Source organism: Neophocaena asiaeorientalis, unplaced genomic scaffold (assembly GCF_003031525.2).
Source record: "Neophocaena asiaeorientalis asiaeorientalis breed wild unplaced genomic scaffold, Neophocaena_asiaeorientalis_V1.1 scaffold9, whole genome shotgun sequence".
In the NCBI taxonomy this organism is placed as follows: Eukaryota; Metazoa; Chordata; class Mammalia; order Artiodactyla; family Phocoenidae; genus Neophocaena; species Neophocaena asiaeorientalis.
Genome location: NW_020171825.1, coordinates 2,198,463 through 2,219,356, shown reverse-complemented (window position 1 = coordinate 2,219,356; position 20,894 = coordinate 2,198,463). Strand labels below are relative to the sequence as shown.

Genomic DNA, 20,894 nt, shown 5'->3' with positions numbered 1-20,894 from the left:
TTTTTTGCGGTACGCGGGCCTCTCACTGTTTTGGCCTCTCCCGTTGCGGAGCACAGGCTCCGGACGCGCAGGCTCAGTGGCCATGGCTCACGGGCCCAGACGCTCCGCGGCACGTGGGATTTTCCCGGACCCGGGCACGAACCCGCGTCCCCTCCATCGGCAGGCGGACTCTCAACCACTGCGCCACCAGGGAAGCCCGGGAGACATTTTTGACAAAATCAAAGCAATGGATTCTGAGGCACAAAGGAAATCCCAGAGGTGCTGCCAGCTCAGAATCAAATACAAAGGTCAGGAAAGGGCCAGGTGACCGTTATTAGTGTGCTTCCTTCCAGGTCTGCTAAGGCAGTTGTGTGTATGTGCGTGTGTGAGGGACAGAACAACAATCCAGAAGCTGGAAAAGGTATTAGGGGCTGAATTGTGTTCCCCACTTCCCAATTCATATGCGCAAGTCCTAACCCCCCAATATCTTGGAATGGGACTGTATTTGGAGACAAGGTCTTTAAAGAGGTAAAATGAGGTCATTAGGGTGGGCCTTAATCCAAGATGACTGGTGTCCTTATAAGAAGAGGAGATTAAGACACAAGCACACACAGAGGGATGACCATGTGAAGACAGAGGGAGAAGACGGCATCTACAAGCCAAGGAGAAAGACCTCAGAGGAAACCAGCCCTGCCGACACCTTGACCTCAGACGTCCAGCCTCCAGAACGGTGAGGAAGTCATTTTCTTTTTGTTTAAGCCTCCCAGTCTGTGGCACTTTGTTATGGCAGCCCTAGCAAACAAATACAGAAGGGAACAAAGAAAACGAGGGAAGGAACCAAACATTCAAAGGGCCTAGTGCAGGCAAGATGAATAAAATCACATCCAGACTTACTTTCACTGCAGAGAACTGTGAGAACACCAAGGAGAAAGGAGATAACAGAAGCGTGGGGAGAAGAAAATGAAATCAACTACAAAGACTGGCAGACGCTTTTTGTTGTTGTTTTTTTTTTTGTCTGCACAGCTAGGTACTAGATGCCAGTAGAAAAAAAACCCTCTAAGGTTCTGGGAGAAAATAGCATCCAACCTTATGATGAAGTGTACGAATAGAAAAAGGCATTTTCAGGCACGCAAGGGCTTGCAATTTACCTCACAGCTTCTCTTGACAAGATAACTGAGCATATCCCACAGCAAAACAAGAAAGGTGTCCCAGAAAGATGACACGAGATCCAAGAAAGAAAGGCAGAAACCTGGGCATACAATGAAAATTCTATGAGGATAGTGGCATCACAAGGTTACAGAGCAAAGATTCCAGTGAGATCAAAGAGCATGCTGAAGGTTTCCAGAGACCTGGAGCCCTGGATCCGCTTACCTTGGGGATAAAGGCTTCTGCTTTTGTCAATGAGAGGTCAAGTAAGTTACAGGAAAAAACAAAAGCTAGGTGAGAAAGCCGTGGTTAAATTAAGGCAATCAAGATGCAGTACCACGGAACAATTCATGAAATGTCAATGAATCTTGACATTCAGAACATTTCCCTTTGAGGATACATTTTCAAGTTTATAAAGTTACATTCTCTTCTCTTTCAGACTCATCACTCTTATTACACTACAACTAATATTTATACAGTCAAATTGTAAATCCTGTGTATTGATCTATTTTTTAGACTCCACCTAGCACATGAAATACACGGAAAAATAAATGTTAAGTATTATCAATGTGAAACATGGGCAGTAAAGAGAGATGAAGGGTACATTAATTTCTTTATATCATTAAATTAGTAGATACCACCGTAATAATATACTTATTTCTCTATTAATGTGTTCTAGTGGTAGCTAGTAAAAGCTAAAATCAGAAATTCGGTTGTAGCCACAAAGAAATGGGAATTGCAGTAAGGGTTAAGGCAAATAGGAGACCTACTCTCATTTTCCCCCAATTTATTCTTATTAAAAAAGTGTATTTATAGTAAACTGGCTTTTTTGCTATATAGTTCTATGAGTTTTAACACATCTAGATTTATATAAACATCATCACAATCAGGATACAGACCAGTTCCATTGCCCCCAAATCTCCCTCATGCTACCGCGTAGTTAAACCTTTCCTCCACTCCTACCCATGTCAACCACTAATCTGTTCTTCATTCTTAGGGTTTTTTTTTGCCACTTCCAGAATGTCATATAAACGGAATTATGTAGTATGTATAACTTTTTGAGATTGGCTTCTTTGATGGCATAATGCACTTGAATTTCTTTTATATTGTCGCATGAATCAGTAGTTCGTTCCTTTTTTTTCTTGAGTAATATTCCATTGTATGGATGCAGTAAAATCTGATGTCTGTTTATCCATCATCCACTGAAGGATATTTGGGTGATTTCCAACCTTTGGTGATTATAAACAGAGCTTCTATAAACATTTGAGTATATAGGTTTTATGTGAGCATAAACTTGCATTTCTCTAGGATAAATATCTAGGAGTGAGATGGCTGGCTCACATGGTAAGTATCTATTTAATTTGACAAGAAATTGCCAAACCGTTTTTCAGAATGGCTGCACCATGTTGCACTTCCATTATCAATGCATGGGAGGTCTAGTTGCTCTGTATCCTCACCAGCACTTGATATTGTCAGTTTAAAAAATTATAGCCAGCCAATAGGTGTGTCATGAAAACTCACTGTGCTTTTAATTTATATTTCCTCAATAACCAATGATGTTGAACATTTTTTCATGTGCTTACTTGTGTATCTTCTTTGGTGAAATGTCTGTTAAAATCTTCTGCTCTATTTTTTAACTGGATTATTTTATTATTGAGTTTTGAGAGTACTTTATATATTCTGGGTACAAATTCTTTGTCAGATATGTATGTGATTTGTAAATATTTTCTCCCTGCTTGTAGCTTACCTTTTCATTCTCTTAACAGTGAGATTTATAGAACAGATGTTTTTAGTTTTGAGAAAATTTATTTTTTTTCTTTTATGGATTATGCTTTTGGTGTCATATCTAGGAACTCAAGTCACAAAGATTTTGTTTCCCTATAAAAATTTAATAGTACATTTTACATGTAGGTCTGTAATCAATTTTGAGTTAATTTTCCTACATGATGTATAAGATTTGTTATATAATTTTGTATAAAATGTGAAGTTTAGGACAAATTCACTTTTTACATATGAGTGTCCAAATGTTTCAACACCATTTTTTAAAAAGACTAAACTTATTAGCCCATTGAATTGTCTTTGTACTTTTGTCAAAAGTCAGTTGACTGTACTTGGGTGGGTCTATTTCTGGATCATTACACTGACCAATTATGCTAAGTGAAATCTGCTAGACAGAGAAAGACAGATACTGTATGGTGTCACTTATATGGGGAACCGAAAAAGAAAAAGTTGAATCCATAGAAACAGAGAATAGAGTGGTAGTTGCCAAGGAAGGAGGGAATGGTGAGGGGAGACTTTCAGTTTTAAGATGAATAAGTTCTAAGGATCTAAATAAAGTACAGCATGGTGACTAATTAATACTATATTGTATACTTCAAATTTGCTAAGAGATTGGATCTTAAAATTCTCATAATATAAAAAGGGTAACTTTGAGGTAATGAATATGTTAATTAACTTGATTGTGGTAAATATTTTACAGTGTATACATGTATCAAATCATCACGTTGTATACTTTAAATATATACGATTTTGTCAATTATACCTCAATAAAACTGGAAAAATCATAAACCAAAAAACCAATGCTACGATTGAGATAGGAAATGCACTAAACCTATAGATCAATTTGGGGAGGATTGACATCTTTTCTATATTAAGTTTTCTAATCAATGAAACCAACATATCTCTCCATTTATTTAGGTCTTCATTGATTTCTCATCAGCCTTTTGTAGTTTCAGCTCTCAAATCCTGTATATGTCTTATAAGATTTATAATTAGTATTTCATCATTTTTTTTGAGCTACGGTAAAAGGTATAGTTTAAAATTTTCAGTTTCCAATCATTTATTGCTAGTATATAGAAATATGTTCGTTTTGTTGTTGGCCTTGTATCCTGTAACCTTTCTAGACTCACTTACTGATTCTATGGGCTTTTTCTGTAGAGTCCTTGGGACTTGTTTATGCAATCCTGTCTTCTGTGAGTTGGGATAGTTTTATTTCTTCCTTTCCAGTCTAGATGCTTTTACTTATTTTTCTTGCCTCATGGCACTAGCATCCAGAAGGATTGTGAATAGGAGTGAAGTGGACAATCTAACCTGGTTCCTGATCTTAGGGGGAGAGCATTTAGACTTTTGCCTTTAAGTACAATGTTAGCTTGGATTTTTTTAGATGTACATTTTCAGAGTAAGGAAGTTCCCTTCAGTCCCTAGTTTGCTGAGAGTTGTTAAATGAGTGGATGCTGAATTTCATCGAGTGCTTTTTCTGCATCAACTGATATGATGATGCGGCTTTTCCTCTTTAGTTTATTAAGATGATGGATTTTATTTATGATTTAAAACACATTGAACCAGGGCTTCCTTGGTGGTGCAATGTTTAAGAACCCCCCTGCCAATGCAGGGGACACGGGTTCGAGCCCTGGTCCGGGAAGATCTCACGTGCCGCGGAGCAACTAAGCCTGTGAGCCACAACTACTGAGCCTGCGCTCTAGAGGCTGTGAGCCACAACTACTGAGCCCACGCGCCACAACTACTGAAGCCTGCGTGCCTAGAGCTGGTGCTCCGCAACAAGAGAAACCACCGCAATGAGAAGCCCATGCACCGCAACGTAGAGTAGCCCCCGCTCGCCGCAACTAGAGAAAGCCCACGCGCAGCAACAAAGACCCAGTGCAGCCAAAAATAAATAAATTTAATAAATAAATACATTAATTAATTTTTTAAAAAAACATTGAACCAGCCTTACACTCTTGGGGTAAACCACATACTCTCATTTTATATCCTTGTTATAGTGGAATTCTACTGTGGGTATACATTAGTTATGTAAGAAGCTGATATAACTTAAGTTTTAAAGAAATACACATACCTGATTCCATTTTTTCCATTTTCTGGCTTCTGGTTAAGGCCATCCTTTACCTGAGAAAGAAAACATTTTCAAATCTAACTCATCAGAATAAGTTCAGAAGGAGAGTGATATTGGCATTTATCTCAGGAGCTAAGGGCACCATGATTACACTTGCTGGGCTCCATTCTTCAGCCCTGGTTCACCTGAAGTTAAGATGAGCCTCTACAACTTTTCATGCTTGCTTTCTAGTGGTTCCACAGAACACTGCTCTCCAAGAATTTAGGGCAAGCCACTCAACAGTTCCCTAATTAAACACATTACCAAGAAGTCTTAATTCCGTATCGCAGTTCTGTACAAGCTCACTTAAATTCACCTTACAGAATACGCACAACTCCTTCATTAGGTCAACTACACCTTCATAGCTTCTTTATATGCTGAATGGAATATCCAGATGCCTATATTTTGTTATGAAATCATTTTTATGCATTTCTATTGCTTTTACCTGATGTATTCACTCTATTTTTTTAGAGACGGCTCTAATTTCCCAATTACTCAGTGCAAATTTTTTAAATGAATGCCATTAAAGATATATTTGAAACTTTATCTCAAAAAGTCTCTGAGAATCCACACAGGTACTCTGTGTGACCTGTGTGCACATACACAATACCGTGCCCAGAAGGTCTTTTTAAAATTTGTAAAATTACTATTAACCCTTCCCATCCACCAGTCAAACCTTTACTGGAAGTCAAATGACTGTGTCCTTGAAAAAGGACGAATTGAGGATTATCTAATATAATACTACATGGGGAGGAAAAAAAGTCACACCACTAAAAGGCCGTGTCTCCAATAGCACAGTCAAGAGTCAGCTGCAGGTGTCCAGCTACTTACCACTTGGTAATTGTTTGGGGCCCAGACTAGAAGGGTATGGCGATGGCCCTGCTCAAAGTCTGTTACTGGAGTGAGTGGTGATCCAGTAGAAGAAATGTTTATACTTGTCAGTTTGTCTGCACTGAAAGTCATAAATTCACTTGTCTATAATGGGGGGAAAGGAATCACAGTTAATACCAGAGCCTTATTCTGCACTAACACTGTCATGCATATTATTGGCATTCCCAGGTCATGTTCATGCACATCCAAAAATGCCTTGATGGGGGCTGGCATTGGTTTGTCTCAGCCCCCGCCCTAGCCCACCCCTGTGGACTCTATCCTGAAGTTGTTTAGCATTACCACAAGAATTTTGATTTTCATCCAGCATTTTACTTTCATTTTAGGAAGATAAATGCTATGGAAATTATTTCTACCCTTGGGCAAAGAACAGCATTGAGGAAAAGCAACAACCTGGGTGAAAATCAATACTGGGCTTTCCCAAGCATCGGGAGTCAAACATTCTTTCCTCCTTCATGATTATTAGTTCGGCAAGATCTAAGGGAGCGGTTCTCAATGGTGGCTGACCAGGAATGTGACCAGTTAAATCAAAATTTCTGGAGTTGGGCTGCAGGCGTCAGAATTGTCAAAGCTCTCCAGACTTAAGGTTGAGACGCTCTCATCAAGACCCATGACCAGCCATCCACAGTAGGGTTTTCCAGTCTCAGCGCTGTTGGCATTTGGGGCAGATAATTCTTTGTTGAGGGGGCTGCACGTCAGCATCTCTGGCTTCTACATAGGAGACGCCAAAAGCACACTCCCAGTTGTGACCATTAGAAATGTCTCCAGAGGTTTCCAAGTGTTCCCCGTGGGGGCCATTTTGATAGCTCCGGTGGAGAACCGCTGACCCAGAACCTTGCTATTTAAAGTGTGGTTCCACGTACCGGCAGCAGCAGTGTCACCTGACAGCTTGTAAAAATGCAGCATTTCAGACCCACTGGTCACAAATCTGCATTTTAACAAGCTCCCCAGGTGATTCACAGACACATGAAAGAGCACGCTGGTCCAGAGTGAAGCCAAAATGAGATCAGAGATGAAGACATTTCACTTCTGGGCTCATCTTTGGATTTACACAAGAACCAAGAAGATCGGCTTCTCCAAATCCTATTGTGATAACTCAGGTCAGAAGAGGAAAAAGAAAGTTGCATTTCCTTCTACTTACTTGAGACATCTGGTCAAGTGTCACTGTCGTTCCAGGAAAAGATATATTCATGCTATCATTTCCTATATTCAATACTTTAATTTGGACTTCATTTCCTTTGGGGAAGATGGGAAGAGTTTTCTGAGCAAAATAAAAGAGAATTGGCAGTGAGGTCTTCAGTGCATACCGAAGATGACCTTAACCGTGGCACTGGAGTCACTTTCCCCCTGGCCGAGGAAGGTGGACTGGCTGAGGCACACAACGTACCCACCACGAAGCCCAGGAGGCCTCCAATCCTGCACTTCATGGCGCCCGTAGAAAGTGATGCTCAGACAGAACATGGAAGCAGCCAGCAAGAGGCTGCTCGTGGTCCTACCTAGCTACCTCCGGGTCAGACCTGGTCCAAGGACGCCAGGGTACGAAGCCTGATACCTACCTAGCCACCTCCAGGTCAGACCTGGTCCAAGGACGCCAGGGTACGAAGCCTGATACCTACCTAGCCACCTCCAGGTCAGACCTGGTCCAAGGACGCCAGGGTACGAAGCCTGATACCTGAGGGGTCAGAGCAACCGTCGCCTAAATGAAGGTTGACCTTGCTGTAGCACCTGAGGTCTGCTCTCCCTCGTAACTGTAGAAGCTCAGACCTCAGCCCTGGACACAGTGCTCTGAACATCCCCTCACAATGCTTGGGAGCCCCCTGCCTCTCACCCTGCTCAGGGTTTCTGCCTTTTCTCTCAAATCCCAGTGTCACTGAAGTAATCCACGTCTATTTTAGCCCCACAGTTCATTTCCCACTAGCATAAAGCTAGTGATGTCCCAGAGAAAGTGAGCACACCCAAGCTCAAGGCAGCATTACTGACCACAGCCAACAGGTGGAATGACCCAAATGTCCATCCACAGATAAATGGATCAACAAAATGTGCTATATCCGTATGAAAGACTATTATTCTGCCTGAAAAAGGAAGGAAATTCTGACATGCGCTACAACATGGATGAAACTTGATGACACCGTGCTCAGTGAAATAAGTCAGACACAAAAGGACAAATACTGTATGGCTCCCCTTATAAGAGGTACAGAGAACAGTCAAATTCAACGAGACGAAAGAGAATGGTCATGGCTGGGGGACTGGGGGGACGTAGAATGAGGAGTTGTTGTTTAATGGGTACAAGGTTTCAGTTTTGCAAGATGAGAAGTGTTCTAGAGATTGAGGTCACAACAATACGGATGTACCTAGTGCTACCAAGCTGTACACGTAGAAATGGTTAAGACGGCAAATTTTATGTTATACATATGTTACCACGCTTAAAAATTTAAAGAGAGAGAAGGGAGGGAGGGAGGGAGAGGGACAGAGACAGAAACAGAGAAAGAGACAGAGAAAAAGAGAGACATGGGGGTGCAGGGGTGGGAAAAGGAGGGGAGGGGAGGGGGGAGAGAGAGAGAGAGAATGAGAGAGAGAGAGAGATTTTACCTCTCATCTTACATACTACCTAACACCCTGTTTCTGAGAGCTGCTCTCAGACGAACAGCATTAGGAATCTAGTTCAGTCCCATTTTGAGTGCAACAGACGTGTGGATTAGCTTGGGAACTAACCATCATCAGGAATGTTAGGATACAAAAGGCATCTTCCCATGAACAATTTCCCACTACAATTTACACATTTTGGAAGGACTTTGTGAGTGACGAACCTCTTTTAACCAGATCTCCTAGGAGTTTAAATAGCAAAAGAACAAGTTCCACAAACTTCCCTCCCCTTATAAAAACTGTATTATAAACGGAAGCCCCTGTGTAACTGCCATCTAAGTTTTCTCCTAATTGAGCGCACCCTTTTGGCCCTATCCCTGGCTGCGTCCTTTGCAATGACAAGAACCCACAGGGCACGCTGACTGAAAGGGACTGTTTTGCCCTGCAGCGCATCGTCCACAGCCCCAGGACTTAGTTTATCAGCAAATCCCTGGCCTCCCTCATCCTCCCAGTCCTGGAGAAGGACGCTCCACCAGACCCACCAAGAAAGGCCACTGGAGAATCAGAAAGAAGCTCACCTCGATTTCCACCTGCACAATTGCAGCTGCCACAAAAGCCATGGAAGCCAGGAACATCCCAACCGTCATCTTCTTCAAGGAGCTGGCGGGACAAGCAGAAGGGTGGCTCTCAGCCAGCCGCAGGCGAGCAAGCTGACGGTAAACCCACAAGGGAAGCGCTCCTCTCCCGCCCGCCTCCCCCAGACAAAACCAACTCCCCTCCAAAACACGTGGATTCCAAGCGTCTCTCTGTCTCTTATTCATGACCAGGACTAAGGAGGATAAATGTTACAGCTTCTCATCTGCATCTGGACATTTAAATTCTAGAAACTACTTTGGACCACAGTTACTATTTCTATCATCTACACATACAAGGGAGCCTTAATGAGAGGCTCTTTCAGGGTGCCATTAATAGCACTTTTATTTTAAGGGCAAATTTTCAGAAACGTCAGCACATAGACATCTGATTCGAAAATATTTCTTTGAAAACTCCCTCACGTAGGTGGCGTCATGGGAGAGGAACCAGACATTCTTTCTGCTGAGGCTCTGGGAGCTGAGGGAGCGCAGCCCATTTGCAAAGCCCTGGGACACATGGGGTCCGAACCCCGACCCGAGGGTCACCTACGTGAAATTGAAGCCACATTTTGCGATCAGAGGATACACCACAGCATCCATGATGGGAACCAGGATAACGATCAGGATGGCGTTCACGGTCTGCAGAGGAAGTGGAGAGGAGCTGTTACTGCCTCAGCGGTGGCTCTGAGCTCTGGAAGCGACTTAAATATTTTCTCTCACCTGCATCTGATCTGGCTGAATTTCAATAATTCCCTAAAAAGAGGGGGAAAATCTCATTGATAAGTTCGCACAGAGGATCAGTTGGGGGGTTGGAATGTTATGAGAGAGAAGCAAAAAGGGGGCAAAGGGGCTAAAGCAAAGGAATAGGGATCAGGGGCCGTAAAATAGCTCCAGGTCCCAGACTTACAATTTTCCCATTCATAGTTGTTGCCTGCAGCGTCCACCTGGAGCCCTTAAAAACAAGTTAAGTTTACTGCGTCATCTGGGAATGCGGGTTTTAAGCATTTTATAAGTCAGTGTGGAGTCTTTTCCAAATCAGGAATGAGGTCTGAATTGCTATGGGGTTTAAAGATGTTTTTCAGTATCAGGCTCCTCTCCCAGTTCCACTGTGATTGTAGGTAAGAAGAAACAACTTGCATTTCTGCTGTTCAGTTAACAACAAATAGTACTCCAACCACTCACGGAGAGCCTACAAAGTACCACTTTGAGATAAGCCCTCCTTCATAGAGACAGAAATGCATTTCTGAGGTTTGCTGCGAAGCTGACATCACCTGCAAGGTGAAAGCAACTTCACACCCTGAGGCTATTTTATGTTCGCTGGGATCACAGTTTCAGGAACATTATTACTGTTAAGAGCCTACTGTTACGTTAAAACACAAAAACAAACAAAAAACAAGAAGTGAGTATCATTGTCATTAAAGTAAATTTTAAGAAGTAAAATGGTGATACAACGCAAATGTGAAAAAAAAAAAAAGCCTATCGTTGACAGCCTAGGTTGTCCTAAAATGTAATTCCATCAAGAGAGTGATGGATTTAAACCTGGGCAGCCTACTTATATTCAACCTATTTTGTAGTAAAAGATGATGCAGGACTGGACAAGTATATGTTATATATTCCATGGAGAACTGGATATGTGAATTTTTCAACATAATCTATCATCTCTACTAGGAGAACATCATCGAAAGTCAGGAAATATGCCACCGGCTGAGTTTTTAATACAAGCCAGTCACTGATTACTTACTATACATTCTCTCTCTTGATCCTCACAGTCTTGGCCTGGGTTATTACCCTTTCAGAAGGGTTAAGGGATTACGCCAAGTCACACAGATAAAAGGTGTTCAGTGCATTTCTAGCGCAAGCCTGATTCTAATAACCAGTTCCCGCCCAACATGCAAAACTTGTTCTTAAGATGTTGGTCTAAATTTCATACTTACAAATAAGGAGATTAATGCCTATTCTCAGTTTTTTCCAAGAGATGGTTTACCCTTTTAATAATCCCTCCTGTACAATAAAACCATACACGTGTGTAAAGTTCTTCTTAAACCCCGGTTTCTAAAGGAAAGGATAGCTTATCACTTTGGCTACCGAGCATCATGCATTGGGTTTTCTAACCCTATTGAGAAAAATTCCTAGGCACGCATCTTCCAGCTGTGGGAGAAAGAGCAGGCTGACAAGTCAATGATGTGTTCTAGCTCCTGCTCTGATTAGAATGACTTTGGCAGGCATTTCACATTTCTGGATGGTGCTTCTAGCCCAAGAATCCCATTTCAGCGTGGAAGATATCAAGTCCCTCTCAGTCTAAATATTCTGTGTATCCCGTAAAAGACAGTACAGCTTTTACATGCTGTATCAGGAGAAAAGCTCTGAATTCTCAATTTGGCTGGCAGGAGTCCTGGATACTTGTCTTTCCCAAGGCTCCTCTACTCGACCCCGCCTAATTTTCTTCATTGTTTTGTCACAGAAATGTGGATAGAACCCTCTAGATAATTAAAAAAAAAAAAAAAAGGGAAAGAAAGAAAGAAACCCTAGGTGATCGAACAGTTACCAAATAAATGAAATGTAAAAAAGGAACTGGAAGAGAACATTTTCAGGAGCTAAATACTAAGTAGGTACAGCTTGCCATGCGGTAATGCCCAAAGAATGTTTTGTTAATGAAGATGTACAGAAACACAGTTTCATATTACCTGCTGATCAAACAAGGCCCAGAACATGGGGAGAGGAATATACAGGAACATCACTCTTGTAACCATCTTAATTTGAGAGATGAGCTGCTCCTGCAGTTGGAGTGAGTGCGGGGACAAATCAGACATGACCTGTGCCAGAGCTCTCAGCCAATGCTATTTTCAGCGTAGACATATTTGCATCTAGAGACAAGCTGGGAGATGAGTAATTGTTCCAAGAACCCTATCACAGGTTTCTTTAGAAAACCCCAAATTCCTAAGGTGTTGAAAACAAGAGTGAAAACATCTTTAGGAGGTAAATTATTCAAATTTAAGTGTAAATTCACTAAATGTAAATCCCACCACCATCACTTAACCCTTCGATATTCAAACTAAAGTTATGTGGTCATAATGATATATAACTAATGGTGGATTATTCCACATGAATAACTATGAAGAGGTAATATTGTTTCCAGATAAATTATATCCATTGTTTCTCAAGGTCTTTTCAATATAAATAAGCACTCTCACACAGAGTCTTATTTAAAATGCTAATAAAGTTTATGAAGATACGACTGATAATTCTGTCCATGTAGCCTATTTAATAATACGCATTATGATCACTGGGGCCGTTGAGGCAGTAATCATCACTTACGTTGTATTTCTCGTTAGCCCAGTCCAGCCAGTGCTCCCTCTTGGGAAATTTCTTACTCCGATGCCTAATCCTATTTTTGATGGCAAACTGAAGAAAGGAAGAACAATCAAGTTTCCTTCAGCAGTGCAACACATTTCAATGAAACTCCCTTTAACGGAAGACTTACAAGAGAAGCAAAGTATGAAATTGTAGATGTTAGTATAATGATGACGCTAAAGGCACAACATGCATATATTTCAAACCTCTCACTAACTGAGAGCGTTTGAGCTGGGGTAAACGACATCACGCTGTTACTTACTACTTTACTCTCCGGATTCTCTAGAGAGGAGCGTTCAGTAGAAATACAACACATGGCACATTTGCCATTTGAGTTTTCTGGTAGCCATGTTAACAAGTAAAAGGGAAACAGGTGAAATTCATTTTAAATATATTTTATTTAACCCAACAAACCCCAAATATGGTCTTAACATGTACTCTATGTTAAAAAATTAATGAAAAAATTTACATTCTCTTTTCATACCAAGTCTTCAAAATCTAGGGTATACTTCACGCTTATGCCACATTTCAATTTGGATGCTAAATTTTTACCAGAAATGTTTGATCTGTATTTACACTGTCTAAAATTTATGCTTGGAAAACTAGACTTACACACCTAAGTTGTTTCAAACATATTTAAAAGCTGTCCAATAACTGAATTGAGTACTGGTTTTGAAATTTAAGAGAACCCACTACATAGAAATACGTGTATAAGAAATTACATAATTTAAATTAATTTAAGTGAAATCCAATTTCAAATTCTGTTCCCCAGTTGCACTTGCCACATTTCAAGTGTTCGATAGCCACAAGTGGCTAGTGGCTACCATACTGGATGGTGAAGGCTTATTATAATGTATTACAGTCACACAAAGGAGAGGGAGAACTCACTACATAGAAACAGAAGTAGAAGAAAATAAAGATTATAGTTGAACATACTTTAAAACATGGTAACACTGATCCAAAAAACATACCTACCTACCACCACCCATTACAAAATTAGAGGCTTCCAAGATTCCTTGTTTGTAAGATGCCCTTAGGAAAGCAAAGTGCATTCACAGTGATGTAACAGCAGGAGAAGGTGATGGTGATGCCAGCTGGGGACATGCATGTGACTTTGTGACTTAAAAGCAACAACTCAAAGCTACGAGGTGACTTAGGATGCTGGGAAATAACAATATCATTTTCATGACTAAATAGCTTGAAATTGTTCTTTTGGCTTTGGGGCTAAGTCATCAGTTACTTGGGAAGAAAGAACTTAGAGATCACTGGAATTGGATCATTCCTATTAGACTGGAAAAAGCTTTGTGGTGGGAATAGTTCCAATGTTAGAGGAAAGTGTAGGAGGAAAAGGGAATAGCAGCGAGGCGGGAGAATTTTTGACTTTGATAAAGTATACACGTATAGTTTAACACAATAACACCAGGAAAAGGGGAAAGTAAGTGACTAAAATTATCTTAAGGCTGCCTTTACATCCAAAAGATTACCCACACTTAAAAAAAATGAGTGACACATTACTCCCTGATTATACAATGTAGATATTCCTTAAAAAAAAAAAATGGGTAGCACATTTGAGAATAAAGTTATTTGACTCCATTATTTAAAAATTCCCACACTCAATATTGATTTCCTGCCTTAAAATGTGCCTGTGTGGACATATACCGTGTAGATGCACGTGGAAGAAACCATATTCCGCATGTTCCTATTTGGTGAAATAGTCTTGGAAACAAGACTTCTGATGTCTGCATAGTATGACATAGATGCACTATAAGTTAAACACTGTTCTATTTTCAGCAACTTGCTGGACTTCAATTTTTGTCATAAATTGTTTTCTAAGTATTACATACATTGATGATCTTTTCATGTGAAGCTGTGTTCATTTTTTTTTTGTGTGTGTGTGTTCATTTTTAAAAGTTATTTTCTTGGCCTTAGTTCCTGCACGTAGGATTACTGACACTTTCCACACTTCAGACTCTGGATATACACTATGAAACCAGACCTCTCCATTTTTGTCTCACTGCTCCCTGACAAACATCAGATGTTGTCTATCATTTTAAGAGGTCAAGAGTCCCTTTGATTTGCTTTTCTATCACCACTGATCTTATTTTATAAGTTCAATAGCCATTTCCATCCCTCCCTTTTTGAGTTCTGTCTGTGTCCTTTTCCATTTGGTGAGTTTTATAAGAAACTTCAATTTATCAAAAAAGGAAAGAACAAGAATTAAATGTCTAAAGGAAAGTCAAAGATTCATTGAATTTTAATTTAAAGGAGGTAGAAGGATCTGGGGTGACTAAATGTGATTGAGAGAGAAGACTACTGAAATACTTACCCCAACACACCTGGCGACTTTAGCCATGACATTACCCTGGGGCTGGACCTTCTTGTACATTCCACTGCCAATGACAAATACAACTGGGGAGGGCAAAAGAAGATAAGTCAACAGGGAGTTTGACAGAACTATCTGTGAACTAGAATATGTGTTTTTATTTGAGTTACAACCTTGTTTTGGAGATACCGGGATTACTCATTAGTGTTGGTTTACCTCCCTCTCTCCTGGTTTCCAGAGTGCTTTTGATTCTAACGATCACAGCAGCTTCTGAGTAATATTATACTGTGTTCTCATATACGAACATTGAAGCCTAATACTATCTCCTTCCCAGAGCTTGGGGCAGCTTGTAGAGCTATTTGAGCACAAGTTCTATCCCTCTTTACAGGGATAAGTGCTTTCACAAAGCAGATTAATGCATTATTCTACAAATACATAGGACACAGCTTGAATTTTCTGGCTGCAATAGCAAGAGAAAGTTTCTTCTTTTTTTTTAAATCTTCAGACAAAAATAGGAACTAATCTGTTGAAACTTCTACTTAATCACATATGGCAGAATTTATTCTGTGGTCATGGTACAGAAACAGTTACCAGTAACTGCACGTGCAGTTACAGTTTTACGAAAAGTTAAAAAGTCCTCTTTCAATGAGGCCATTCTTCCATGGACCTTCTTAGAAAATGCCTAATACTGTGAAAATAATTTAGGGGGAAAAAAAAAGCCTTTCTGCAAGAGACTCTGAAAACCACAATCTCTATGCTGGGATTTCTGATTATCCAATATCACAATTCAATAATTTTAAAACATCGACGAATTGCTTGACTTCTACTTGTTTTCCTCAATTTAAGAAGACATGAAGTTTTGACAGGTGCCAACTCTCGAGCATATCTCCAAGTGTGTGCCCGGATTGTAGATGTTCTTTACAGTTAAAGGAAGAGGAGTCTACTTGTATCCTCACCCAATGCTAATTTCCCTCAATCCAGACATAGAATACCCAGTTGAGTATTCCATTTGAGTTTACCTCTTTTTGTCAACCAATATTTTAATCTTTAAGCTTCTGATTAACTAATGAACTTGTTCACGCAGAGGATTGTTGCCGATAGGAACTTCTAGAGAGGATGGTAAGGCATAGGATTTGGCCTCTTCTCAAATCCATTATAAGAAAAAGCATAATCTTTGATGTAAGGATGACTCATAGGGACGAAAAGAGAATTTACCTGATGCCAATTTAACACAGCATCTGGCATAAAACAATAGTTTTTGAAAACCTATCTCTTTACCCAGAATTGAAGGAGAGAAGGCATATATAAGCCTTCTAGGGGAGAGTGGCAATATTTAAACAATTACAGAAGAAAATGGATGTTAAAAAGGGGGCGAATCCTGAGCTTTCGCCTAAGTGTAAGGATAAAGCTAAATTACTACAACATAAGCAAAAGAGATGAAAAAGGGCATACTCAACACTATTAAAAACTGGTAAAAAAAAATCAGAGAACGTGATCGTGCTGACTGCTACCTCATCTGAGAGGGAGGAGATGCTATGAAGGCTTGAGATGGTTATTGGGTTCTGTTTCCTTCTTTTGCTTCTGTTGTAGATTGAACTGTGTTCCCCCCAAAAGATGTTGAAGTCCCTGTCCCCAGGACCTCAGAATGTTACCTCATTTGGAAATCCAATCTTTGCAGATGAGGAAGTTAAGGAGAAGTCATTAGGGTGGGTCCTACTCCAAAATGACTGGTGTCCTTATCAAAAGGGGACATTTGGACACAGATGCACGCACAGGGGGAAGGCTGTGAACCGACTGAAGTTATACTGCCACAAGCCAGGGAACTATTAGAGGTAGCAGGGAAGCCTGGAAGAGATTCTTCCCTAGGGCCTTCAGAGGGAGCATGGCCCTGCTGACATATTGATCTTGGACTTCCAGCCTCCAGAACTGTAAGACAATTAATACATTTCTGTTGTTTAAGCTACTCAGTCTGTGACATTTTGTCATGGCAGCCCAAGGAAATGAAGACACCTACCATCTTTTAAACTGGACTATCCCTTGTAGAAAACTCTTCAGACCTCCTAAAAAGCCAATGCCAAGAACTTATGTGCAAATGACTATACACATATATTCCTCCCAGAGGGAAGACAGTCTTGTAGAAACATTTAGAGATGATACATTATGGAAAACTAGATGTTCACTGGAAATATTTAAGTGACAATTGGACCAGGTTGCCATGTCTTCAGGCAAGTTGTAGATGCGCACAAGTTGATAAGAACAAAAGCTTTCAGCCATGGTTTCACCTAGTCTATCTAGCAGATTCTATCACCTTCTTCTTAATCTGCCTAAATAGTTTCAAACCTTTAAATGTCCAACTCAGTTGATCCCCTTTCCTCTGGACTCTTTTTTGATCCTACTTTCTCTGAAACAATACGCCAACTCTACTTTCTTTGAATTCTCAGAGTATGTTTAACATGGGATGGCAATTCTTTGTATTACTTACTATTACAATTTGTTACGTGAACTTTTAAAAACTGGTCACAACAATTAATATAAAGGCCTGACCTGATCACAGGACTGTATTAATTCAACTGACTTCTACTTACTCAGAGATACAGCCATAAGGGCAGCAGGAACCCCAAACGCCAATGGGTAACAAGCTTTTTTACTGTGAATTCCACATTCTTGAACTGGGGAGAAATGACAAGATTAAAATTCATTATGGCAATGGTAATACTCATCTATTTCCCGGTTTTGTAAATCCCTAACTGGTTCTTACATATTGTTTTCACTTAATGTTCTAGACTTATCCATTTGCCTTACTGATGTCATTGCAAGTAGACGGTCATTGCAGTAGACCGATGTCTACTACAAGGCTGAGCAAACGGCTTTGCAGTAGAAAGAGCAGGAGATGGAGGCGGGTTCTAACCTTAGCCACTAAATAGATGTCTGATACCAGCTAAGCCAAAATCAGTGGGAATCCTTATGTTCTGTGGACTTACTTACTGGGAGAGACGAAAATGACCTAGACACAATAATATGAAGAAAGTGGGACTCAGAAAGTAAAATCAAAGGGCCCTGGAAAATCAGGATTATATGTCTCTGAATTCATGCCAATTATAAAACAATTAGATGACCCAGGGTAGGGGTCAATAAACTTTTTTGTGAACAGCCAGATAATAAATCTTTTAGGCTGTGGACCTGTCCTAACTACTCAGCCCTGCCTTTGTAGGTGAAAGCAGCCATAGACAATACACACATGGATGGTCTTGTCCAGATCTCTGGATTTGGCCTGTGGGCCATAGTTTCCTAACTCCTGTCTGAAGATCTACTTTAGCTCTGAAATCCTAGGGTTGGTAGGGAAAAAATTAAGACTCTGGAAGGGGCAACAGAAACTACTGGAAATCCTTTCAATGGAGTTCTGGAGCCTCCAGGAATCATCTGATCCTAAAGGGGTTTGTCTTTGTTTTTGACCAACTGTTTCACAGTTCTGCAGAGAAAGAAGTTAACTAGGCAGAAAACTATAGTCATACAAATGTTTCCTGTTCGTTACTGTACAAATGATTCCTATGCACAGCAATGCAAAATAATCCCCCCATCCAGTAAAGAACATAAATCTCTGTTAGTCAAATCCTTATTTGAACTGATTGTAGCAGCTTTCCAGTTCCCTCATTAACTAATAAGTTACATAAAATCTCTGTCATGCTGACGTTATATCTGTATGAGAGCCATGATTTTCCCTTAAAAATTATCCTATTACACGTTTTCTAATTCAAACATGCACAGCACATATTCTAGTAGAACCTGGAGGCGGGGGAGGTTAGGGGGTGATAAAACATAATGTAAGAATAAAAGCTAGTAAATTTTCATACAAAGCAAGTTGGAATGGGGTTTAAGTGTCATCTTCAAAGTGCTACTACAGGCAGAAATACATAAACTCCATAAATTATCTTCTTTCATAGTTTATTCTGACTCGAGGTGTGGACACCATTGTCCCCAAATATTCCCTTCCATATGGGAAATTCATAAACCCTCAATGAAGTGCTGACAATCACAAAACTGTGAGCTGATGACAGATGCTGCCCCATTCTCTTCCTTGGGGGCAGTTCTTTTAGAAATATCTGAGATGATGGGAAAGCAAAGAATAAAACCTTGCCTGCTAAATTCTTCCTGGCTCGCTGAACGTCATTGGGGAGCAAAGCTTGAAGGCAAAAATGTCAACTATGGCCCACCCACTGTGGTTTCCAAACAGCCTCTCTTGTCTTATCTGTTACCATGAGTAAGGACTTTGCATTAATAATAAGTTAGAAAAATCGATTGCTATGCTAAGGACGGTTTAACTTCTTCAGGGGTCACTGGGCTAAGGGATTCAAATAAGATTAGCAGTTAAATCTTGAAAGAAAAGTAGCTGGCATTCCAGATTTCACTGTATCCTCTAGGATGTATGTGACAGCTGAGGCATCATGGGAGAATTGCGGGACAGGACAAACCAACAAGGACTCAACCTTTTCACCTGACTTCTCTTCACAATTAAAAAAAGAAAAACCAAGGTCCACTTCAGATATTTTTTACCTCTGAGCATGGGAGTGATGATAGTAGACAGCAAACTTCCAGCATTAATGGCCAAATAAAAGATGGAAAAAAATCTGTTTCTTTGTTTTTCCTGTAATAAAAAAGGATAAGGTAGGGTGATTTTGGCTATACAGTAACGGATCAACTGTAGCCGATGATCTGACTTGACTTTGAACTTAGCTTTGGTCAGTGTCTTACTTTCATGTGTACTTGAACAGCCTCCAATGGAGAATACACTTTGACCATGGAATTTGACTCCTCGGTGTTTATAATCACTTACATGGTTTCTGTGGAGACGCATGCTCTCACCTGGCCCTTTTCAAACTGATCTCCACCAAATGCAGACACACAAGGCTTTATCCCTCCGGTACCCAGAGCTATCAGGGCCAGGCCAACCATGGACAGTGCCCTAGGGAAAGAGATGGGTATTGCTGAAATGTGAGATCCTTAAAATCATTGGTCTCTCTTTCCCCTAATTTCCCTAAGAGGACCAGGCACACAGAGAAGGGATTCAACCTGTATTAGAAGATAATTCAAGAAATGCAGTCTTGACAGTTGAATGAAACTTGAACTCAAGGGTCTTCAAATTCATACTTTTATCTAATAATTTACCATCTAGAAAATTTAAAGAAATGGCTTGAATTCAGAACAAAGATTTACATATGGAGTTCTTTTGTAGCCTTATGATTTTTAGCAAAAGAATGGGTAGTGAAATTTTAAGCATTGTCTCTGGTACAGTCATAACAGACTAATAATAGTCATTAAAAGACATTAGAAAACGTGATTTAATTGCAAAGCAGAATAGCAGGTTATGTAGTAGGATCTTAACTTGTTCACAAAGTACAGAAGACTGAAAAAAGCAGAGCAAAATGTTTATTACTATAACTTTTTATAATAAAAAAGAGATTATTTATAATAATAAAAGGGATTAAAGAGTTGGTTTTTTGTTTGTTTGTTTGTTTGTTTGCAGTACACGGGCCTCTCACTGTTGTGGCCTCTCCTGTGTGGAGCACAGGCTCTGGACACGCAGGCTCAGCGGCCATGGCTCACGTACCCAGCCGCTCCGCGGCATGTGGGATCTTCCCGGACCGGGGCACGAACCCATGTCCCCTGCATCGGCAGGCAGACTCAACCGCTGTGCCACCAGCGAAGCCCTAAACTTAAATTTTTAAAATTTACTTTTGTGTTTTCCAAGTTATCTGTGTTTTATCTCCTGAATTGAAGAAAAGCACTCACAGAATTCACCAACCCTCATTTTGTTAGATTTACAATAGGTTACTACAAATTTCAGGTTTTCTAAGTGTTTATTCCATATCTTCTTGATTGCTAATATTGTTTTAAAATGCTAAAAAAATATTTTATGAAACAGATAAAGTCAAGGAAGATACTGCACATAGAAAGAATTCTTTAAAAAAGCATGCCCATCTTCCTAGACTAACTGGCAGAAGCACCTCTTTCATCTTGCTTGCCTCTTAAAACAACTTGTGTTTGGCGGTGTCACTCTGAGCGCTTTAAAGGACGACAAAAACATGGCTGGTTGAATATTATATAC

At 40.3% G+C, this 20,894-nt stretch overlaps 1 protein-coding gene across 1 annotated transcript in view; it reads right to left on the bottom strand.

The window, feature by feature from the left end:
- Positions 1-20,894, bottom strand: part of SLC15A1 (solute carrier family 15 member 1) — a 49,047-nt gene that overhangs the window by 9,315 nt on the left and 18,838 nt on the right. Inside the window, exons 7-19 of the mRNA XM_024740017.1 lie at positions 19,652-19,751; positions 19,343-19,433; positions 17,377-17,460; positions 14,795-14,877; positions 12,433-12,519; positions 11,802-11,891; positions 10,025-10,069; positions 9,838-9,870; positions 9,668-9,756; positions 9,064-9,145; positions 7,044-7,163; positions 5,846-5,989; positions 4,979-5,028 (exon numbers count right to left, since the gene is read on the bottom strand). Of these exons, the coding sequence (XP_024595785.1) occupies positions 4,979-5,028; positions 5,846-5,989; positions 7,044-7,163; positions 9,064-9,145; positions 9,668-9,756; positions 9,838-9,870; positions 10,025-10,069; positions 11,802-11,891; positions 12,433-12,519; positions 14,795-14,877; positions 17,377-17,460; positions 19,343-19,433; positions 19,652-19,751 (1,098 nt within the window). The remainder of the gene's footprint in view (positions 1-4,978; positions 5,029-5,845; positions 5,990-7,043; positions 7,164-9,063; positions 9,146-9,667; positions 9,757-9,837; positions 9,871-10,024; positions 10,070-11,801; positions 11,892-12,432; positions 12,520-14,794; positions 14,878-17,376; positions 17,461-19,342; positions 19,434-19,651; positions 19,752-20,894) is intronic.